We start from the raw sequence: 16,509 nt of genomic DNA on the forward strand, positions 1-16,509 counted from the left end.
CTTTCCCTCTTTATTCTCTCGATCTCTCTCTCCCGGTTCATAAGTATCTCGTCCAGATTCCTGCTCTTGTTTCCTGTGGTCTGACTCGTGTTATGTTTAACAGGCAAAGCCTCCTTTATCGTGGTATCAACAAAGTCCCGGACAACTCGAGAGGGCAAAGGTTTTTCTGGTTTTTTGTCTTGACGAGCAAACTTACCTTCGGTAATTCCTAGATCAGGGCACGCTCTGGATCTGTGATCACGACCAATTCCATCCTCGGCCATGTTTCTGACCCTGTCCTCTTCCGCTGCAGCTTTGGTATTTTCAACATTTTCCCCATTGAGATGGTAATCTCCTCCACCTTTGCCCAGTTCTGCATTCCTCTCGGATGACCCATCTTTTGTATTCGACTCTTCCAAGCCCTCTTTTCGACTAGCATCTTTCAGATTCTTCTCAAAATCTTTCCATGGACAAGCTTTTCCAGACATGTCCCTTGTCTCCTCCTGCGCAGATTCATCTTCTTCTGCAGGTACCTCGTTCGGTGTTTCATGGTTGTCTTCTTCCTCATCTTCTCGCGTAACTTCTCCAAGGTTCTCACAGGTTTTCTCCCTTTCACAATCTTCTCTTTGACTTCCATTGTTTCCGTCTCTCTCTATGGCCTCTTCCAGTTTTTCCTTAATGTCCTCTCTTGTACCATCATGTTGTTTCTCTTCATTTTCACTTTCCTCTCTTTCCTCGGCCTCTCTCTGTTTCCTCTTCATCTCGTCTTGTTCAAGAGCCTCTTTCAGTCTCCGATCAATCTCTGCCCTCTCGAGATCTTCTCTCAGCTTTCTTTCTGTCTCTTCCAGTTCAATAGCTTCTTTCAGCTTCTTCTCCTCTTGTTCCTTTTTCAACTTCCTTTCTTTCTCTGCTTGCTCAAGGGCCTCCTTCAATCTCCTCTCACTCTCTGCCTTCTCCATAGCCTCTTTTAATTGCCTTTCCTTCTGCTCTTGTTCAAGTGCTTCTTTCTGTCTCCTCTCCAGCTCGGCCCTCTCACGAGCCTCTTTTAGTTTCCGTTCACTCTCTTCCTTTTCACAGGCTTCTTTTATCCCCCGTTCTTTCTCCTCTTGAGCTAGTTTAAGTTTTCTTTCGTGCTCTGCCCTCTCACGAGCCTCTTTCATTCTCCGGTTTTTCTCTTCCTTTTCAAAAGCTTCTTTTTGTTGCCGCTCCTTCTCTTCTTCCTCTTTCATTCTCTTTTCTTGTTTTGCCTTCTCAATCTCCTTCATTCTCCGCTCATTCTCTTCTCTTTCACGTTCCTCTCTTAGTGTTCTTTCCTTCTCTTCTTGCTCCAAAGCTGCCTTCAATCTTTTCTCACTCTCTGCCTTCTCAAGAGCTTCTCTTACTCTTCTCTCATTCTCTTCTTTTTCACGAGCCGCCTTCATTTTATTTTCATTCTCTATGCGTTCCAAGGCCTCTTTCAACTTCTTCTCATTCTCATCCATCCCATTAGTAGCTCTCGGTTTCTTACCATCTTCTTTTGGCTCCAGGGGCACCGCTAACATGCTTTCGTTATCTGCTAGACCGAGAGCCTCCCTGAGCTTTCTTGCACTTTGTTCCCACTCAAACACATATTCATGTTTCCTTTCAACTGCTTTCTGAGGATGAGGTTTAATTCTGCCCAATTCCTTATTTTCTGTGCATTTATTATTAGTTTCTTCACAATGCAATTCTTTCTCTTTGTTTGCACACTTGTCAACTACGAGCACATTTCCTTCCCGTTCAGATCTTACCAGATTTTTGTGCTTCTCTGACCCACCATGATCAAGTAACTTGTTTTCGGCCTCGATGTGCAGCAGCACATTTCTTGAATTCTCCTCCATCGCCTCTTGAAGATCCTTTTCTGCAAGCTTCTCCTTCTCGTGACTCTCAAGGCCATATGCTACCTTTTTTGTTCCATAGTTCTTTGGCGATTTCTCAACTTCTTGTTTCCCCTTGTCTACTTTTGTTTCCCTTCCCTTTAGTTTCTCAATATCACCCTTAGCTGCCCATTTCTGCTTCTGCTCAGGCAACTCCGCATTGCGATGCAAACGAATATCGTTTCCACTACTACTCTCATCAGCATTTCTCGGTTTTTCTGTTCTCACGAGTTCAAAAAATTGTGTAGCCTCTTTCCATTCACCATTTCCATCAAATTTAGCAGACCCTTGCAGTGGAAGAGGCTTCTTCCCATGCTTGTCCTCTGTGGACTTTCTAGCCCCATTAATATTTTTCTCAGACTCGGGCGAACCAGCAGGGAACGCCATGTTATCGTGGCTAAATTTCCCCTCCTCACCCTTTGATTCATTTGCCGGGCTTGGCTTCAATGTTATCCGTGACCCATCCCTCTTCCTTTCCAAAATCTCCTTTGCACCTTTCAGTCTTGCCTGAGCGTTTCCAATCGCTTCCCTCAGAGCAGCTGAACTAGAATCAAGCTCCACATCAAAGAACCGAGGAGAATTATCATCTACAGAACCTTCTGACACAGTGGTTCTTGCATTAGAGGCCGAACTACTAGAATCCCTCTTTAATATAGGAGGCGGTCTTGAAGGAGGAGGTACTTCAGACGGCTGAGTCTTCAAATTAATATCTGAAACAGTCATAAATGTCTCACTAGGAAAAGCCGCCACTGTGCTGCGATGTTTTTGGATCCTCTCATCGTTTCCAAATGCAAATCCACTCGTATCTCCGCAGAAAAAGGACTCGGTTTTCTTATTGAGCTTTGTTGTTGGATAGGCATATGCCATTTCATCAACTGAAAAGGTGCAGCCAGAAATGACGCCTGGATCAGCTACATGCGTCACCCCATTGGACAGATTTGTGTAGCTCATCTGACCGGCTTTGTTATAAGAGATGTTGAACTCGGTGCTGCCTTCGATTGACTCGTATGAAGCTCTTCCATTGGAAAAGCAAGGGCTTTTGCTTGAATGCTCTGTCCCTGCCGATACAGATCCCGTTTCTTCAGGAGTCCTGCACGACAATATCCTACAAAGCTCAATCTTAAAAGTTTGAGAGTTTTTTTCTTCAAAAATTCACATTCTTCCCTCTCGCAATGCATCTCCTGTACCTCACTCATGTTTGCATCCATGCTATTAGGAATTGGCAACCAGATGATGGGTTCAGACAAAAAAAAGCCAAAGAAACGTTCTCGTAGAAAATACGAACAGAACTAAAAACCAGAGCAGTACTCTTTGTAACCCGCAGAGATACGCATAAGCATATCCATGGCAAAAAGCAGACAACAACAAAGTATTATTAACGAAGGACAAATAAAAACAAAAAAGTAATTCAAAAATTTCACTGTCTGAGAATTTTGAAAGCGATATTCTAAGGAATGAAGAAGAAGAGGCAAACGGGAAATACCAAGCTTCGTCGGAGGAATCTCCACCACCAACCTCAGACCGTTCCGCAAACAGTTCCTCGTACGATGGCGCGAAATCGAGGTCGTCAAACCCTCCAAAAACCTCACGGTAGTCAAAACCCGGGCTCCGGACGTCGAAGTAGACATCTCTGTCATCGACAAGTGGAAGATCGAGCACCGGAATCGAGGAGACGGCGGCGCGTGAGGCACCGTTGAAGCCGCCGAAGATCTCGCAGTAGTCCTCAAGACGAGGAGAGAGCGTCGGGGCTCCAAACCTCTGCGGACCTCCGAAAACCTCGTCGTACGCGGCGGTTGCCACCTTGCCGGAGCCGTAACCGAAGTTCGGGAGCGAGGGTACGGACCTGTTTGGATGCCGAGAATGAGAGAGATTTTCCATGAGAATCAACGATTCTAGGGTTTGGCAATCTTCTTCAAGCTCCCCCTCTCTCTCTCCCTCCGGCTCTCTTTTCTGGCTTCGGAGTCTAAAACAGAAGTCAGACGGGCGCGACGAGAAAGCGGAAATCAAAAAAGAAAGAAATGGCCGAAAAAAAGAAGCTTCGAAATGACGAAAAAGGGCCTCATTACTCATTCGCTTTAATTGACAAAATCATTCGGAATATTACGTGTCTATTCATGCGTCCTTACAAAATTAAAATAATATGGATGACAAAAAAAATAAACACTTACTCATTCAAATAATTATATAAAAATATTTATAAAAAAATAGACTAATAATATTTAAAGTATTATAACGTGACGTTTTGGATTAAAAGGATTTGTCATCATTTCTCTGGATATATATATATATATGTGTGTGTGACGCTAAGTTGTTACCGGTAGGCCACTCAATTTTTTCTTATATGAGAATTATTACTAATTATTAAAAACTCTGAAAACTGTCATGTTGGTGTTGTAAGTGTAACGGATGGCGTGGCGGCGACTATTTATTTATTTATTTATATGTACATTGTTTTTGCGTATTTCCGTATGTATTATTACATTTATTTCTGTATTCGTTCTTTCCAATAATACGATAACGGGTGCGTCCGGTAAACGGTTACCCACGCGGGAACTAAAAAGAAAGGGCAGAAAGGGAAATTCGCTCCATTTTTTTAATAGCCCGTCACCATTTTCTTAAATTGTTTTTTTCCGGAGACAAATAATTTGCGATGCAGAAAAAAAATCTTAAATCAGAATAATCCAAATTCTCATGTTTCAAGTATTTCGTATCCAGAAATAGACCACTCGAATATTTGAATCCGGTTTGGTTTGTTTATTTTAGAAATAAATTCAAATTAACCTTTGACAAAATAAATTCAAATTAAGTATTTAATCTTATTATATTCTACATAGGTCAAGGTCTAGTTAGATAGATAAACTAATAAATTTGAAAAATACGAATGGTTGCAAGGTGAATCGTTTATAACATCAAGAAAAAATTTCAAATTTACTACTAGTATATTTAAAAATAATAAATGAGCGTGGGATAGAAACAAAAAATAAAATAGAAAAAAGGTTAAAAGCATAATAAATGAAGAGAAAACGAGGAAAGTGGGTCCCACTGCCACGTAGGAAAACAGAAAAAAGAAGCATTCGTTGGTGAATAATTATCATTTTAGATTTTTTCACATTTTTTAAAAATTATTAAAAAAAGTCATATATATCCTGATTACATTAATATTTTATTGTGATTAAAATCAAAGGTAAATTTAAAAATTTTAAAAAAATATATCTAAAAAGTCTAAAGTGATATCTAATAAATAATAAAAAAAATTATCTACAACATCATCTATTCAGAAACTGAAAATAAGGGAGTATAAAAGACGTTATTATTTCGAAATTTAAATATAAAAAAAATAATATAATAATTTTGGGACAATTTGGCTAAGAGCGGATGATGGCTCGTGGTCCTAATCACGTAGAAGAGATCACACGTTCTTAACTTATATTTTAATTAATGGTGTGGAAGGCTAAGTTGTCTTGTTCTTTTAAATATTTAATACCCTTAACCTGCCACGATAACGATCTTGTATGTATGTATGTATGTATGTATGTATGTATGTATGTATGTATGTATGTATGTATGTATGTATGTATGTATGTATGTATGTATGTATGTATGTATGTATGTATGTATGTATGTATGTATGTATGTATGTATGTATGTATGTATGTATGTATGTATGTATGTATGTTGCCATCATAGGAAGTAATATGGTGACAAGGACATGAGAAAGTTATATAAAGGCATGAAATAAGACGGCCCAACTGTCTCTCCCCCTTGACGTCGATGATGAGACCACTTGCATATAACGTCAATTCCATACACCACACAACACAAATAACAACGGTCGATATTATTGTATACTTAACATTATACTAAGACAACTCACATGCAATTATGAATCCAATTTTTAGCACTCTACGTTCGAATTATTGGTTTTATTTTAGACGGGTTAATAATTCCCGTTTGTATATAGCTTTCGGAAGATAACCCATCTATTTTTCTTGCTTCAACCAAAAAATCCTTTTTTTTGTTGTAACCATATATATATATACATATATATATATATATATATATATGAGTGAACATATATACACACACTTGATTTGGCCTTCATCTTCAAAATCTACCGTGTAACCATTAACTACAAAAAATGGCTTAAAAAATTGCGATTGATAAAATTAACTTGTGAGCTTTTGTGGTTACCGTATTATATTAAATAATTTCATATTTTAAAGATTTATTCTATAAAAATCTAAGTTCAAATATATATACTTTGTTTTCACATGATATATATATCTATATCATTTTTTTAGTCAAAAATTACATTTTCAGCTAAATATTTGAGATAAACGACAATATTCAATATTTTACATTTAGAGCAAATAATCTAGATAATTATCTAATATATATTGTCGGTATTTTTGTTTTGAATTTTGAAAGGATTATCCTAAAATAAAGTTTATTACAAAGAAGCTATATTATCATGTCGGCCGGGCGAACATAATCATGGCGGTGATAACCATGCTTGCCCTAATTACAAGATTCACTTATTAACTCATACAATGGATCCATACTTAAATCAAACCCAATCATTCCCTTCTCTTCGCAAATACACACACACACGTACATATGTATATGCATGTTTAGACGTTTCGATTATATTTCATGATTTTTTTTTTGGTTACGCATTTATTTATCTATTTATTTGCATGAAAAAACATCCATTTTATCATATCTATATTTTTATTTTTTAGATAAAAAAATATGTTGCAACGATTTATCGAATGAATCCCCAAATATATACTCACAATAACAGCTCATTGTTTTTGTATGATGAACCGCAGTTGGGTATCTTAACCAATAAGCTAACGTTTTTGTTATTAATAATTTATATTCGATTACAATTTGCAGATACTCAACATCATATATACACACACACACATATATATAAAAGCTATCATACATAAGAGAAAGGACTGTATAAAAATCTATTGCTGGCTTTTGTATAAAAAAAAATATGGTGCTAGCTTAAGAGACACGCATACATATCTTTTTTTGTATATATGTGTATGTACATGCATATAGACGTACTAGGTTTATGCGGGAGCAATTAATATCTATAAAGAAACAGATACGAGGTTTTACATTACGAAAGAATCCGACATTTTCTTTTGCATGGAATTTGAAACCCTTTGCTTTTTTTGTTGTCCCCGTCAATTAAAACCCTAATCTCACAGCCCAATCCAAAGGACCATCACCACTTTCTCTCCTTTTTATTTCTTCTTTTATTTTAAATAATTGAATTTAAAATACATAATACATAAACTAAAATTGGGGTTTAATTGACGTTGAAAGAAGATTCTCAAGCAGACAAAAACTAAAGGCCAATTAAAGAAACAAAGAGATGAGATTCTAAATGTTTGCATTAGTACATGCATATATTTGTACGTTCATCATATTATCAATTTCAAACAAGTATGTGATATCGTGTCGCATCACAATTATTTCGTTGTAACTAATCATTTAAATTCAATTCCATTTTTTCATACGGGTCAGCTACCACATATGACATATAAAAAAGAATATATATATATATATATATATTCGTTAAACTAGTTAAAAGAGCATATGTCTCAACACATATAATTATAAAATTCATTATTATTCTATCATCTCTCTCTCTATATATATATATATAACGTTTGAATTGAATACGTTCTATAACTTAATAGGTTTGGTCTCTCGCTTCTTTTCGAAATTTATAAAGTCAAATAATATATTAGTAATTTGTATACCTGATCAAACACACACACACATATATTCAACAAATTTCAAATTTTAAAATATAATCAACCACCACACTATACTTTTTTTTTTTTTTTTTACCTCTTTCAACTTTCAAGGGGCAATCTGGTAATATACACAACTCGATTTTTGAAAAACGTTTCGAAGTATTTCTTTTCTTACTCGAAAACTGAGAAAGGGGTCCCTCGTGTTGGCCACTTCGGTATCCCAAGAGACGATAACACTCATTGTTCATATGACCATTTATTAAATTAGATATTTATATTTAACAAAAATAATAATAAATTCCATTTTTTTTTTGTTTACTCATAAATATTAAATACGGGAAGAATCTCTGGCTGGGCCGGACCTAGACAACCAAGTCCATCAATGCAAATGATCTACCTACAATATATATGTATACATCCAAAGGAAATATTAAAATATGAACCAAACGAAAATTTAAACAATAAGCTTAATAAACAAGAAATGTATCAGAAATAGATAATATTGGGAATTATGCTTAGTTTTTTTTCTTTAAAAAAAAAAGAAAATTAACTCTCCATAACTCTCCATAATTCCAAATAAAATAGAAAAATATAATAAAAAAAGACAAACTTTATTAAACGTATGCTGTAAAAATTTTAGACAAGAAAAATCAAGATTTGCAATAACAACTAGATCCAAATTAAACGATATTTTGTCTTTTTTGCCATCAAACTAGGGCATACACGTTTTACACGTGTGAAAAAATAAACTTGTCACATCAATATGGCGACGGATACCAACTCGATCACCCCCACATCCGATTCGCCGTATCATTCCATAATTATTAATCACACCTTATATTATTTTATCTTATTTTCAAGTTAAACATAATATTATTCAGATAATTTTGTATCGACGAAATGGATTTAATACGGATGATTAACAAACAGTACAAGAAACAGGCGTGTGATTGGACAAACGTACAAAAGTAGTAATGTTAAATAAAATAATTAAAAAGCCATGTTCTCAATATAAATCCCGCATAGAAAAATTAAACAAATAACTTCGATTAATAATATCTAACAACGTCACTTAATTATCAATTACTGAATTTCTTATAAAACATTCCGGGTTAATCCCATAAAAATCCCTAAACTTGTTAAAATATTTTATATATAACCTTCAACTTTCATCCTCCCACAAAAAAACTTTTCATTTTCTTTCATTTGATTTCTTTCATCAAAAATATTGTTTACGTGACACAATATATTGTTGATATGACGTTTAACTGAGTTGTCATTCATCAATTTAAAGATTGAAATATATAATTTTGGAGTTAAAAATCCTTCAACACATTGTATTTGAACAAGTTTGGGTTTTTTTAGGATTAAGTTTAACCCAAAACATTTCCCGTGATTTAAGGAAATTAAAGCAACCGGTCAATAAATGGGCCCAAATAAACCACTGTGAGGCCCAAAAGCTCAACGATTGAGAACCGAGCCGGTGTCGAACCGGATAGATCGCTTACGTGGCCCACTGTGATTCGACGAAGATAATTTATATATTACAAAAAATATTGAGTAAATACATAATTTTAAAATTCATAAATCCATAATCTATTGATAAAATCAGAAGAAAGCCATCTATATTAACCCAAAGGCATCATGTATATATATATATATTGTATATGTGAATGTATATAATTTTAATACTACATGAATACGTGTATAACATATTAACCATCTGCCAAAAAATAGCGAATAGATTCGTTCCACGTGTCACATACATCGCTTACGTCAGTTTCGCTTCGAGAAACGAGCAAACGATTTGTAAACGAGAAAAGAAAACGCAGGAAACTCTCGCCCATCGCTTTCCCTTCCCCCAAACAGAGCCGAGAAAATTTCCTCGAAGAGGAAAGCCGCGTCGAATTGTAGAACATTCTCGCTAGCTTCTGCATTTTTCCACAGTATAAGGTATGTTCATACTCGGTAACCGCTTTTTCATTGTTTCTGTTTTCTCGTAATTTTCTGTTGATTTACTTCTGGTCAATAGCGAAGATCATTTGCAGATTCCCTTACTCTATCGCTTCGATTGACGCTTAAACAGATTCGATCGGACATATTTAGGGTTCGGTGTTTTCATGGAGGAATCGGGAAGTGGCAGCGACGTTGTGGCTTCGCCGCTCGCGAAATGGAGAAGCGATTTCTCGAGGTCGTTCCAGAATTACTTGGACAGTTCTGCTCCTCACGCCGGCCGGAGGTGGCTGGTGACTTTGGCGGCGGCTGTGATCTACGTCTGTAGGGTTTACTACGCTCAAGGATTTTACGTCGTCTCCTATGGCCTCGCTACTTACATCTTGAACCTCTTGATCGGTTTCCTCTCTCCGAAGGTCGATCCAGAGATCGAGGCTTTTGATGGCGCATCTCCGTCGAACGCAGGTTCTGATGAGTTCAAGCCTTTTGTTCGTCGTCTTCCTGAGTTCATGTTCTGGTGATTGCCTTTCCCTCCATTTTCTAGAAAATTTGTTCACCAAGCTCATTCGATTCATGTGCCTTTGATTCGTCCAATCAAGTGGGGTTTTTTTTTCTCAATTTTGCAGCAGCTGCTGTGAATTTTTATGATTTTTCTGCCAACTTGCTTCAGGTACGCAGCAACGAAGGCCTTTGTTGTTGCATTTCTCATGACGTTCTTCTCCCTCTTGGATGTTCCTGTGTTCTGGCCGATCTTGTTGTGTTACTGGCTGTTTCTGTTTATCCTTACCACGAAGCGCCAGATCGTGCACATGATCAAGTACAGATACGTTCCCTTCAACTTTGGGAAACAGGTAAGCAGTAAAATGTTCTTGTCCATGAATTTCAGCCTTTTTTTTTAAATAAAAAACAACCTCGCTCGTAAGGTTAGGTGAATCTTCGCTTAAATCAGAATCCTGAACATAACTTGGGCTGATTTTTGGCAGAGGCACACTGGCAAAGATAAGTCTAGAAGCGGCAATGCATCGTCTGGGAATGGAAGGACGGATTGATGTGAATCTTGGACCAGGCATTGTTCCTGTGTATTCTCCGGTTAGTGATGGACAAAGAAGACCAGATGGATAGAAGCCGGAGCTCATAATCATGCAAGGGGAGTCAAAATGAGGTGATGGGCTCCGGGCAAAATCGAGCAATCTTCCTCTTATGGGATAATTCTAGTTCTCATAGCTCGGGAGTTTCATGGGTATAACTGATCTGGTAAACAAAGATCCCCGAAATCCTAAGCAAGGTTTGTTCTCAAATGTCTCTCTCTTTTGAAACCAAGATTGAAAGAATGTCCTTTTCAAGCTGTTTCATTGCTTGAATATGGGAACTGTGTCACAAGCAAGGAAGTGGAACTTCTGAAAAAGGCCATTGTTTTTAAGGAAGCGTTATATGCTGCATAGGCTTTGATTTCAGTTCATGACCGTGAAAGCACAACCTAATTTTAGCTTAAAAAAAGAGCTCTTACCTCGGTCCAATCGGTGATTGCTCATCTCACAGTTGAGTAAGTGATGAACTCCATTGAAGTGAACTGAAAGGGCTGGCACGGGATAGGATTCCTGCAATTTTTGGAAAGATCAGATTTCGGACCAAATTATGCAACATAGTACAAAAGATGGTGACTGAAGCATACGGTCTAGGGCCGTAAACTTTGATCTGGCGGATGTGAGAATCCCTTCCGTTGAGGTGATTCGACGAAACAGCTATTTGCAACATAAATGTATTAACGAAAGTTTCCCTGCCAAAAAGATCATAATTTGGACTGAACTCATCAATTCCATGCTCAATTTTCTACTTTTTACGTGTATATGCATATATATATATATATGTGTGTGTATTATATATATATACCGAGAAAACCCACATAAAAAGGCAGAATTTGATTGAAAGCAAAGATTTGAATTTTGCATTACATACCGTGGATCGGCTCCAGACAAGGATATGTGAACCCAACCAGTTGGCTTCACAAGCTCTATATTCTTAATCTCCTGTAGTAAAAATAAAATAAATAAATTTGAAGCCCAATCCAGACACCATGCCAAACTCATCACGAAGTTACCTTCAAGTTGTGGAACCCATCTCCGGCTCGAATCGAAATCTTACTCGGTGTGTAGCTCTCGTCGAGCTTGAAATCAATGTACATAACCACTAACTTTCACCACCACAGAGGAAATCACGAATTCAACGTTATCATGATCCGAAACGGAGTGAAAAATCGGAAGATTGGATCATAAACTAACCTGCAATTTCACCTTTTTCTGGAACTGGATGTTAACCAGATGTGGCTGCAGACCGTCTGATCTGCAAATCCAGACAACACGATCAGCCAAAAACCGAATAGACCGAGACGAAATTGGGGGGGGGGGTTGTTGAGGATATTTTAACTGCCAGTAGGTCTCGAGATTGTCGTCGCGGAGAGCGGAGACGCCATTGCCGGGCTTGCAAGAGCTGACGCTCCAAGCAGCGTTCTTCCCCATCTCTCTCAGATCTTCGTCCACGATCAGCTTATCATTCCCTCCTCTGATCTTCCCTTCTTCCTCCGATTCTGATGACTCCGTCGCCATCTCTCTCTCTCTCTCTGGAATTTTCGCTGAGGAGGAGCGATCTCACCTCTTTCCGCTGAAACCTCGCGAGGTTTTTTTGAATTCGACTTCTGGGTTGGCTCCCAAGTAAAAAATCGGCGCCGTTCTTGGACGCCAAAACAACACGTAGTTCTACTTTCGAGTTTGAGAACATCAAGCACTTGGAATATATTATTACGAAATGAATGAAATTGAGATTTAAACGTATTAATATTTAGGCCGGATAGTTTATAGTTTAATCCTATAAATTTAAACATTAGATAACAGAGGGTGGCAAATAATATGCCCAATTGAATTTTGTTGATTTTTTTTCTTAATATTTTTATTTAATTAAATAAAAAATAATAGACAAAGGAAGTAGAGTGAAAATCTTATCCAAAAATAAAAAGATCCACTCAATTTCCACTTTTTGTGATGTTCTTATTTTTTTTATTTACCGAGAGGTTCATCTGGGTCTTCGACCCAAACTATATCCCTCAGGTAGGAATCAACCTTTAGATTAAGGGTCCAGAGAGCAACACTTTACCTCTTCTTCCTCATCAACTGTTTTCGAACTGGCGACTAATGTCTAGAGAACAACATCCTTTCACCACTCGATCACTCACTGAGTGGTGTTCTTATTCTTCACACTCTTCATTTTCTAACTCATAAAAACTCAAATTTTCATGCAATTCCACCCCTCAAAATTTCAGATTTTTTCTTTCCGTACAAAAAATAATAAAAATGATTATACATAGCATCATCCATTGGATTTGAATGGCCATCAAAAGATCCAATTTTGCAACCAAAAAAAAAAGTGACAAATTGTGTAAGTAGGTCATGATAGAGACAATATCTTATCATAGATGTTGTCAAAATCAAACAGCTTAGAGATATATTATTGGTGGGACAAATTGGGCGAAAAGAACGTATAGACCCACTTGCCATAATGAAAGCTACCTTATAATATATATGTATATATATATATAAATCGTAACGGTCATTAATGATGGATACATCCATTAAGAACAATGGGGTATTATTATACAAAAATGGGAATCTACAGGTTGGTGAAGAGAGAAGATAAAATTGAATAGTAATGATAGAAACTGTGCAGATGTTGTGTCTGCAACAAGGAGCTGTTATCACCACAGAATCTCTCTTTTCTTCTAGATATCTGTCCTATAATATATATATATATATATGTATGTATATATATAGATCGACGCATTGGATTGGTTCCGATCCTTCAGCCTTAACGAACTTGTTACTTTTGAAGAAGCTGATGAAAATGTAACGGAATTGACTGATCTGAATAATGATGTATATGTGTGTGTATATATATCACATATTGTGTTCGATGGTTCAACAGTAATGGAAGCCGAAGGTAGATGTGTCTTGAGAGATTGCAGCGTTGAGAGATGGTGTCTGGTTGGGGAAATCGAGAGATCCTTGATGGTGTAACGGAAACGACGCCAGACCCGCCATTACTGATGGCTTCGATCTCGTCGGGGGAAGAAGAAGACCTGTGAAATAACCCTGAAACCATTTTTTTTCCTCATAAAATGATTCAAACACGAAACGGCAATTTCCAGATGATTCTTTGATTGTGAATCTTGATTTTAGTGATGTTACCTGTTTTCCGGTTATGTCATCGACGTCAAATTCTAAATCTGGGTTTAGGACAGCGAGTTTCATCGACAAGAACTACAAGAACCAGACACATATCTCAGAGAAAAAGTACAAAAAAAAAAAACATTTCTGAATACAAAAAAAAACTTTTTTTTTGTACCTCGACTTGTCGTTGCAGAGATTGGACATAGTTGATGATCTCATCAAGCATGCCAGCTTTGCCCGTGACCTTGCTGCAACCCGGGACGAGATCCTGAAGGAATTTCATTTTCTTGCTGATCTTTTCCCTTCTCGCCTGTAAGTTCCATCAAGGGAGGAAGGAAACCCTAATGTCAGAACGGTAAGGCAGAAACATAGATATTCTTGTTTCTTGTGGCGCAAGAAACACTCTTACCCTTTCTGCTAAGCTGTGTTTATCAGTAGCTTGCCCACGCCGAGCTCTCACGTGGATGAAATCCGGTTTTTGTATCTCTGAAACTTTGGAAGTTTCCTTCGATGTGTCTGAATACGCTTCTGTGTTGCTAGTGCTCGATTTTCCTTTCATGCTTGATTCTGTTTCTGCCTCCATTTTGATCTTCTTGTCTGTGTTTTCTTCCCTTGGCTTAACCTGAACACAGAAAACACCATGGAAGAGGATAAGGATCAAACCCAGAATTCAGACAAATGGAATAAACAGATCTCTGTCTTCAAAATTTGATCTTTTGAGCTACAGACCTCGGACTTTCTCTTGTTCAAGGACGTTCCTCTGGTTTCTTCTTTCTTATTCAACACAACCACAGCTGTGTCTAATGGTTCCATTTGGCAGCTACTAGTCCTTGAAATGCATCCATCAATGGCGGCATCATGTTCTGGAACAAAACCCACGTTATAGTTCGATCCAAAAACTGTCCCAGCCATTGGAAAATGTCTGAAACTCTGCAACTCGTCATTGTTTCCCAAACAATCCTCGGCCCTTCTGAGCTCTCCTCCATCTGGAGCATGGAACTGAAGCATCTGAACAAGTTCAGGTGAAGTACTGTACTTATTGCTGTTGCTGTCCTGAGACACCACTTGCTGTTGCAGCCATTCGAACCTTTCAAGTACAGACATGCCCATGGAGCTCAATGAAGAACTTTCCGGAGAGACAAGATCTCCCAACATTGTTTTGATTTGGTTTCTCCCTTCTTTATATGATCTAAAGGTGAGACCAAAAGTACAAGAAGTAGAGAGAAGAAGAAAAAAGGGATATATGAAATATATAAAGGGGGGAAATGGAGAAATGTAAGGTTAGGGACTTAGGGGGGAATGGTTTGCTTGGGAGAGATGAAGGTGAGAGACTAATCCATTGGGTATCATTCTTTCATAGCTTTAAATAGAAAGCAACATAAGGTCCCCCCATTTTCATTTGTTTGTATTTTTTTTTTTGCTTGCTTGCCCATGTCTTGAATGATCATCCAAATCTCCATAAACCAATTCTTGCAGTGATGTAAAAGAGAGGGAAAAAAACATCTCAATTCATATGGATTTCTAGTATTACAGATGGGTAATGATCCAACAAATCATTTAAGGTGTGTTCTGTACTTGACGATGAAAAAAGGAAAACACTTTGTTGAGAGAGTACAAAGCTATCAGATTCTCTAATCTACAAAAGCAAGAGTCATTTAAGGGTAGGAATTTTCATACGTTGGAGGAAAAAGGGCTAAGAAAATTGCAGTGAACAACAGTAGAGGAGATTCGGAATAGATAATGGAGAGAGAGAGAGAGAGAGAGAGAGAGGGAACAAGATGGTGAGAGAGGGGAGGGACAGTGGGGGTCCAAATGGCATAACCTACCATGTGGGCATGTCCTTATGAACAGGATTTGAGGGGGAGAGTGTGTGTGTTTGTTTCTTTTGCCCTTTCAAGTTTGTGAGAGGATCTCTATTAAAACCAAACCAGATAGAGAAGGAAAAAGAGAAAGGGAAAACTTGAACAAAGGGCATCATCAATGAATTAGGTGGATGATGGGATGGGCATGGATGATTACCATGGCATCCCCAAGAAATCTAGTTTAAGGTACTATAGGAACAATGCTTTCAAAATCATGAGGGGTTTTAGTGGGTGAGAATAGATCATCATCTCTAAACCTTTGTTATGAATATGCAGACATCAACCTTGTGGCCCTCAAACTCAAACTCACATATAAGAACATGAAACTACAATATATATATATATATATATATATATATATACTTTTGTGCAGGTTGTCTTCATATATATATATATATATATATATATGTATGTATATGTTTGGGAGAAAAAAAAGAGAAAAAAATATAAAATGGAAATTAAAGAATAACAGACGCTAGAGGGAGGGGTTGAACCTCCGACCTTGTGGTTAACAGCCACACGCTCTAACCAACTGAGCTACTCCAGCTTGGGTATCAATAACTTTATATATTTTTACAATCTATTCAGACAATTCCAACCTAATTGCATGTTTTTAAATTCCTAAATGGACGGACCCTGAAAACAAGGAAATGACAATGTTAATAATAATAATAATAAATATAAAAAGTGTAGAAGGGAAAAAAATATATAAAAATCTTGAAAACAGTGGGTTTGAAGATAAGTGAGATGGGAAGGTAGGAGACCATGGTTTTTGATCAAATGTTTGGTTCCTGTACCAACCTCATATGGTCCTGTCTCTCTT

General features: G+C 37.3%; 4 protein-coding genes and 1 non-coding gene across 8 annotated transcripts in view; 1 reads left to right on the forward strand and 4 right to left on the reverse strand.

The window, feature by feature from the left end:
* Positions 1 to 3,869, reverse strand: part of LOC104820189 (auxilin-like protein 1) — a 5,715-nt gene extending 1,846 nt beyond the window's left edge. The window contains exons 1-2 of the mRNA XM_010550559.2: positions 3,358 to 3,869; positions 1 to 2,964 (exon numbers count right to left, since the gene is read on the reverse strand). Coding sequence (XP_010548861.1) covers positions 1 to 2,964; positions 3,358 to 3,752 — 3,359 coding nt within the window. The 5' untranslated portion in view covers positions 3,753 to 3,869. The remainder of the gene's footprint in view (positions 2,965 to 3,357) is intronic.
* A 5,502-nt stretch (positions 3,870 to 9,371) lies between these two features.
* LOC104819777 (protein RER1D-like) lies at positions 9,372 to 10,682 on the forward strand. Of its 2 annotated transcripts, none has more exons than XM_010550017.2 (4): positions 9,372 to 9,607; positions 9,761 to 10,124; positions 10,278 to 10,458; positions 10,591 to 10,682. In XM_010550017.2, the coding sequence occupies exons 2-4, from the start codon at positions 9,775 to 9,777 to the stop codon at positions 10,654 to 10,656; spliced, it is 597 nt and encodes a 198-aa protein (XP_010548319.1). In that variant the 5' UTR covers positions 9,372 to 9,607; positions 9,761 to 9,774; the 3' UTR covers positions 10,657 to 10,682. The 2 variants fall into 2 exon arrangements, with proteins under 2 accessions (XP_010548319.1, XP_010548318.1); XM_010550016.2 differs by having other exon boundaries at positions 9,373 to 9,607; positions 9,741 to 10,124.
* Positions 10,460 to 12,371, reverse strand: LOC104819776 (anaphase-promoting complex subunit 10). 2 transcript variants are annotated; one of them, XM_010550014.2, is made up of 7 exons: positions 12,032 to 12,369; positions 11,887 to 11,947; positions 11,706 to 11,798; positions 11,564 to 11,634; positions 11,280 to 11,384; positions 11,115 to 11,205; positions 10,460 to 10,682 (listed from the first exon to the last, which is right to left on the reverse strand). In XM_010550014.2, the coding sequence occupies exons 1-6, from the start codon at positions 12,208 to 12,210 to the stop codon at positions 11,136 to 11,138; spliced, it is 579 nt and encodes a 192-aa protein (XP_010548316.1). In that variant the 5' UTR covers positions 12,211 to 12,369; the 3' UTR covers positions 10,460 to 10,682; positions 11,115 to 11,135. The 2 variants fall into 2 exon arrangements, with proteins under 2 accessions (XP_010548316.1, XP_010548317.1); XM_010550015.2 differs by lacking the exon at positions 10,460 to 10,682 and adding an exon at positions 10,894 to 11,004 and having other exon boundaries at positions 12,032 to 12,371.
* An 834-nt stretch (positions 12,372 to 13,205) lies between these two features.
* On the reverse strand, positions 13,206 to 15,507 carry LOC104819779 (transcription factor HBI1-like). 2 transcript variants are annotated; one of them, XM_010550019.2, is made up of 5 exons: positions 14,554 to 15,498; positions 14,234 to 14,446; positions 14,000 to 14,134; positions 13,843 to 13,914; positions 13,206 to 13,746 (listed from the first exon to the last, which is right to left on the reverse strand). In XM_010550019.2, the coding sequence occupies exons 1-5, from the start codon at positions 14,977 to 14,979 to the stop codon at positions 13,573 to 13,575; spliced, it is 1,020 nt and encodes a 339-aa protein (XP_010548321.1). In that variant the 5' UTR covers positions 14,980 to 15,498; the 3' UTR covers positions 13,206 to 13,572. The 2 variants fall into 2 exon arrangements, with proteins under 2 accessions (XP_010548321.1, XP_010548320.1); XM_010550018.2 differs by having other exon boundaries at positions 13,206 to 13,914; positions 14,554 to 15,507.
* Positions 15,508 to 16,159: 652 nt separating this feature from the next.
* On the reverse strand, positions 16,160 to 16,233 carry TRNAN-GUU. Its single transcript has one exon. It is a non-coding gene; the product is annotated as a tRNA-Asn (tRNA).
* Positions 16,234 to 16,509: the final 276 nt, after the last annotated feature.

Source organism: Tarenaya hassleriana, unplaced genomic scaffold, assembly GCF_000463585.1.
Source record: "Tarenaya hassleriana unplaced genomic scaffold, ASM46358v1 Cleome3, whole genome shotgun sequence".
In the NCBI taxonomy this organism is placed as follows: Eukaryota; Viridiplantae; Streptophyta; class Magnoliopsida; order Brassicales; family Cleomaceae; genus Tarenaya; species Tarenaya hassleriana.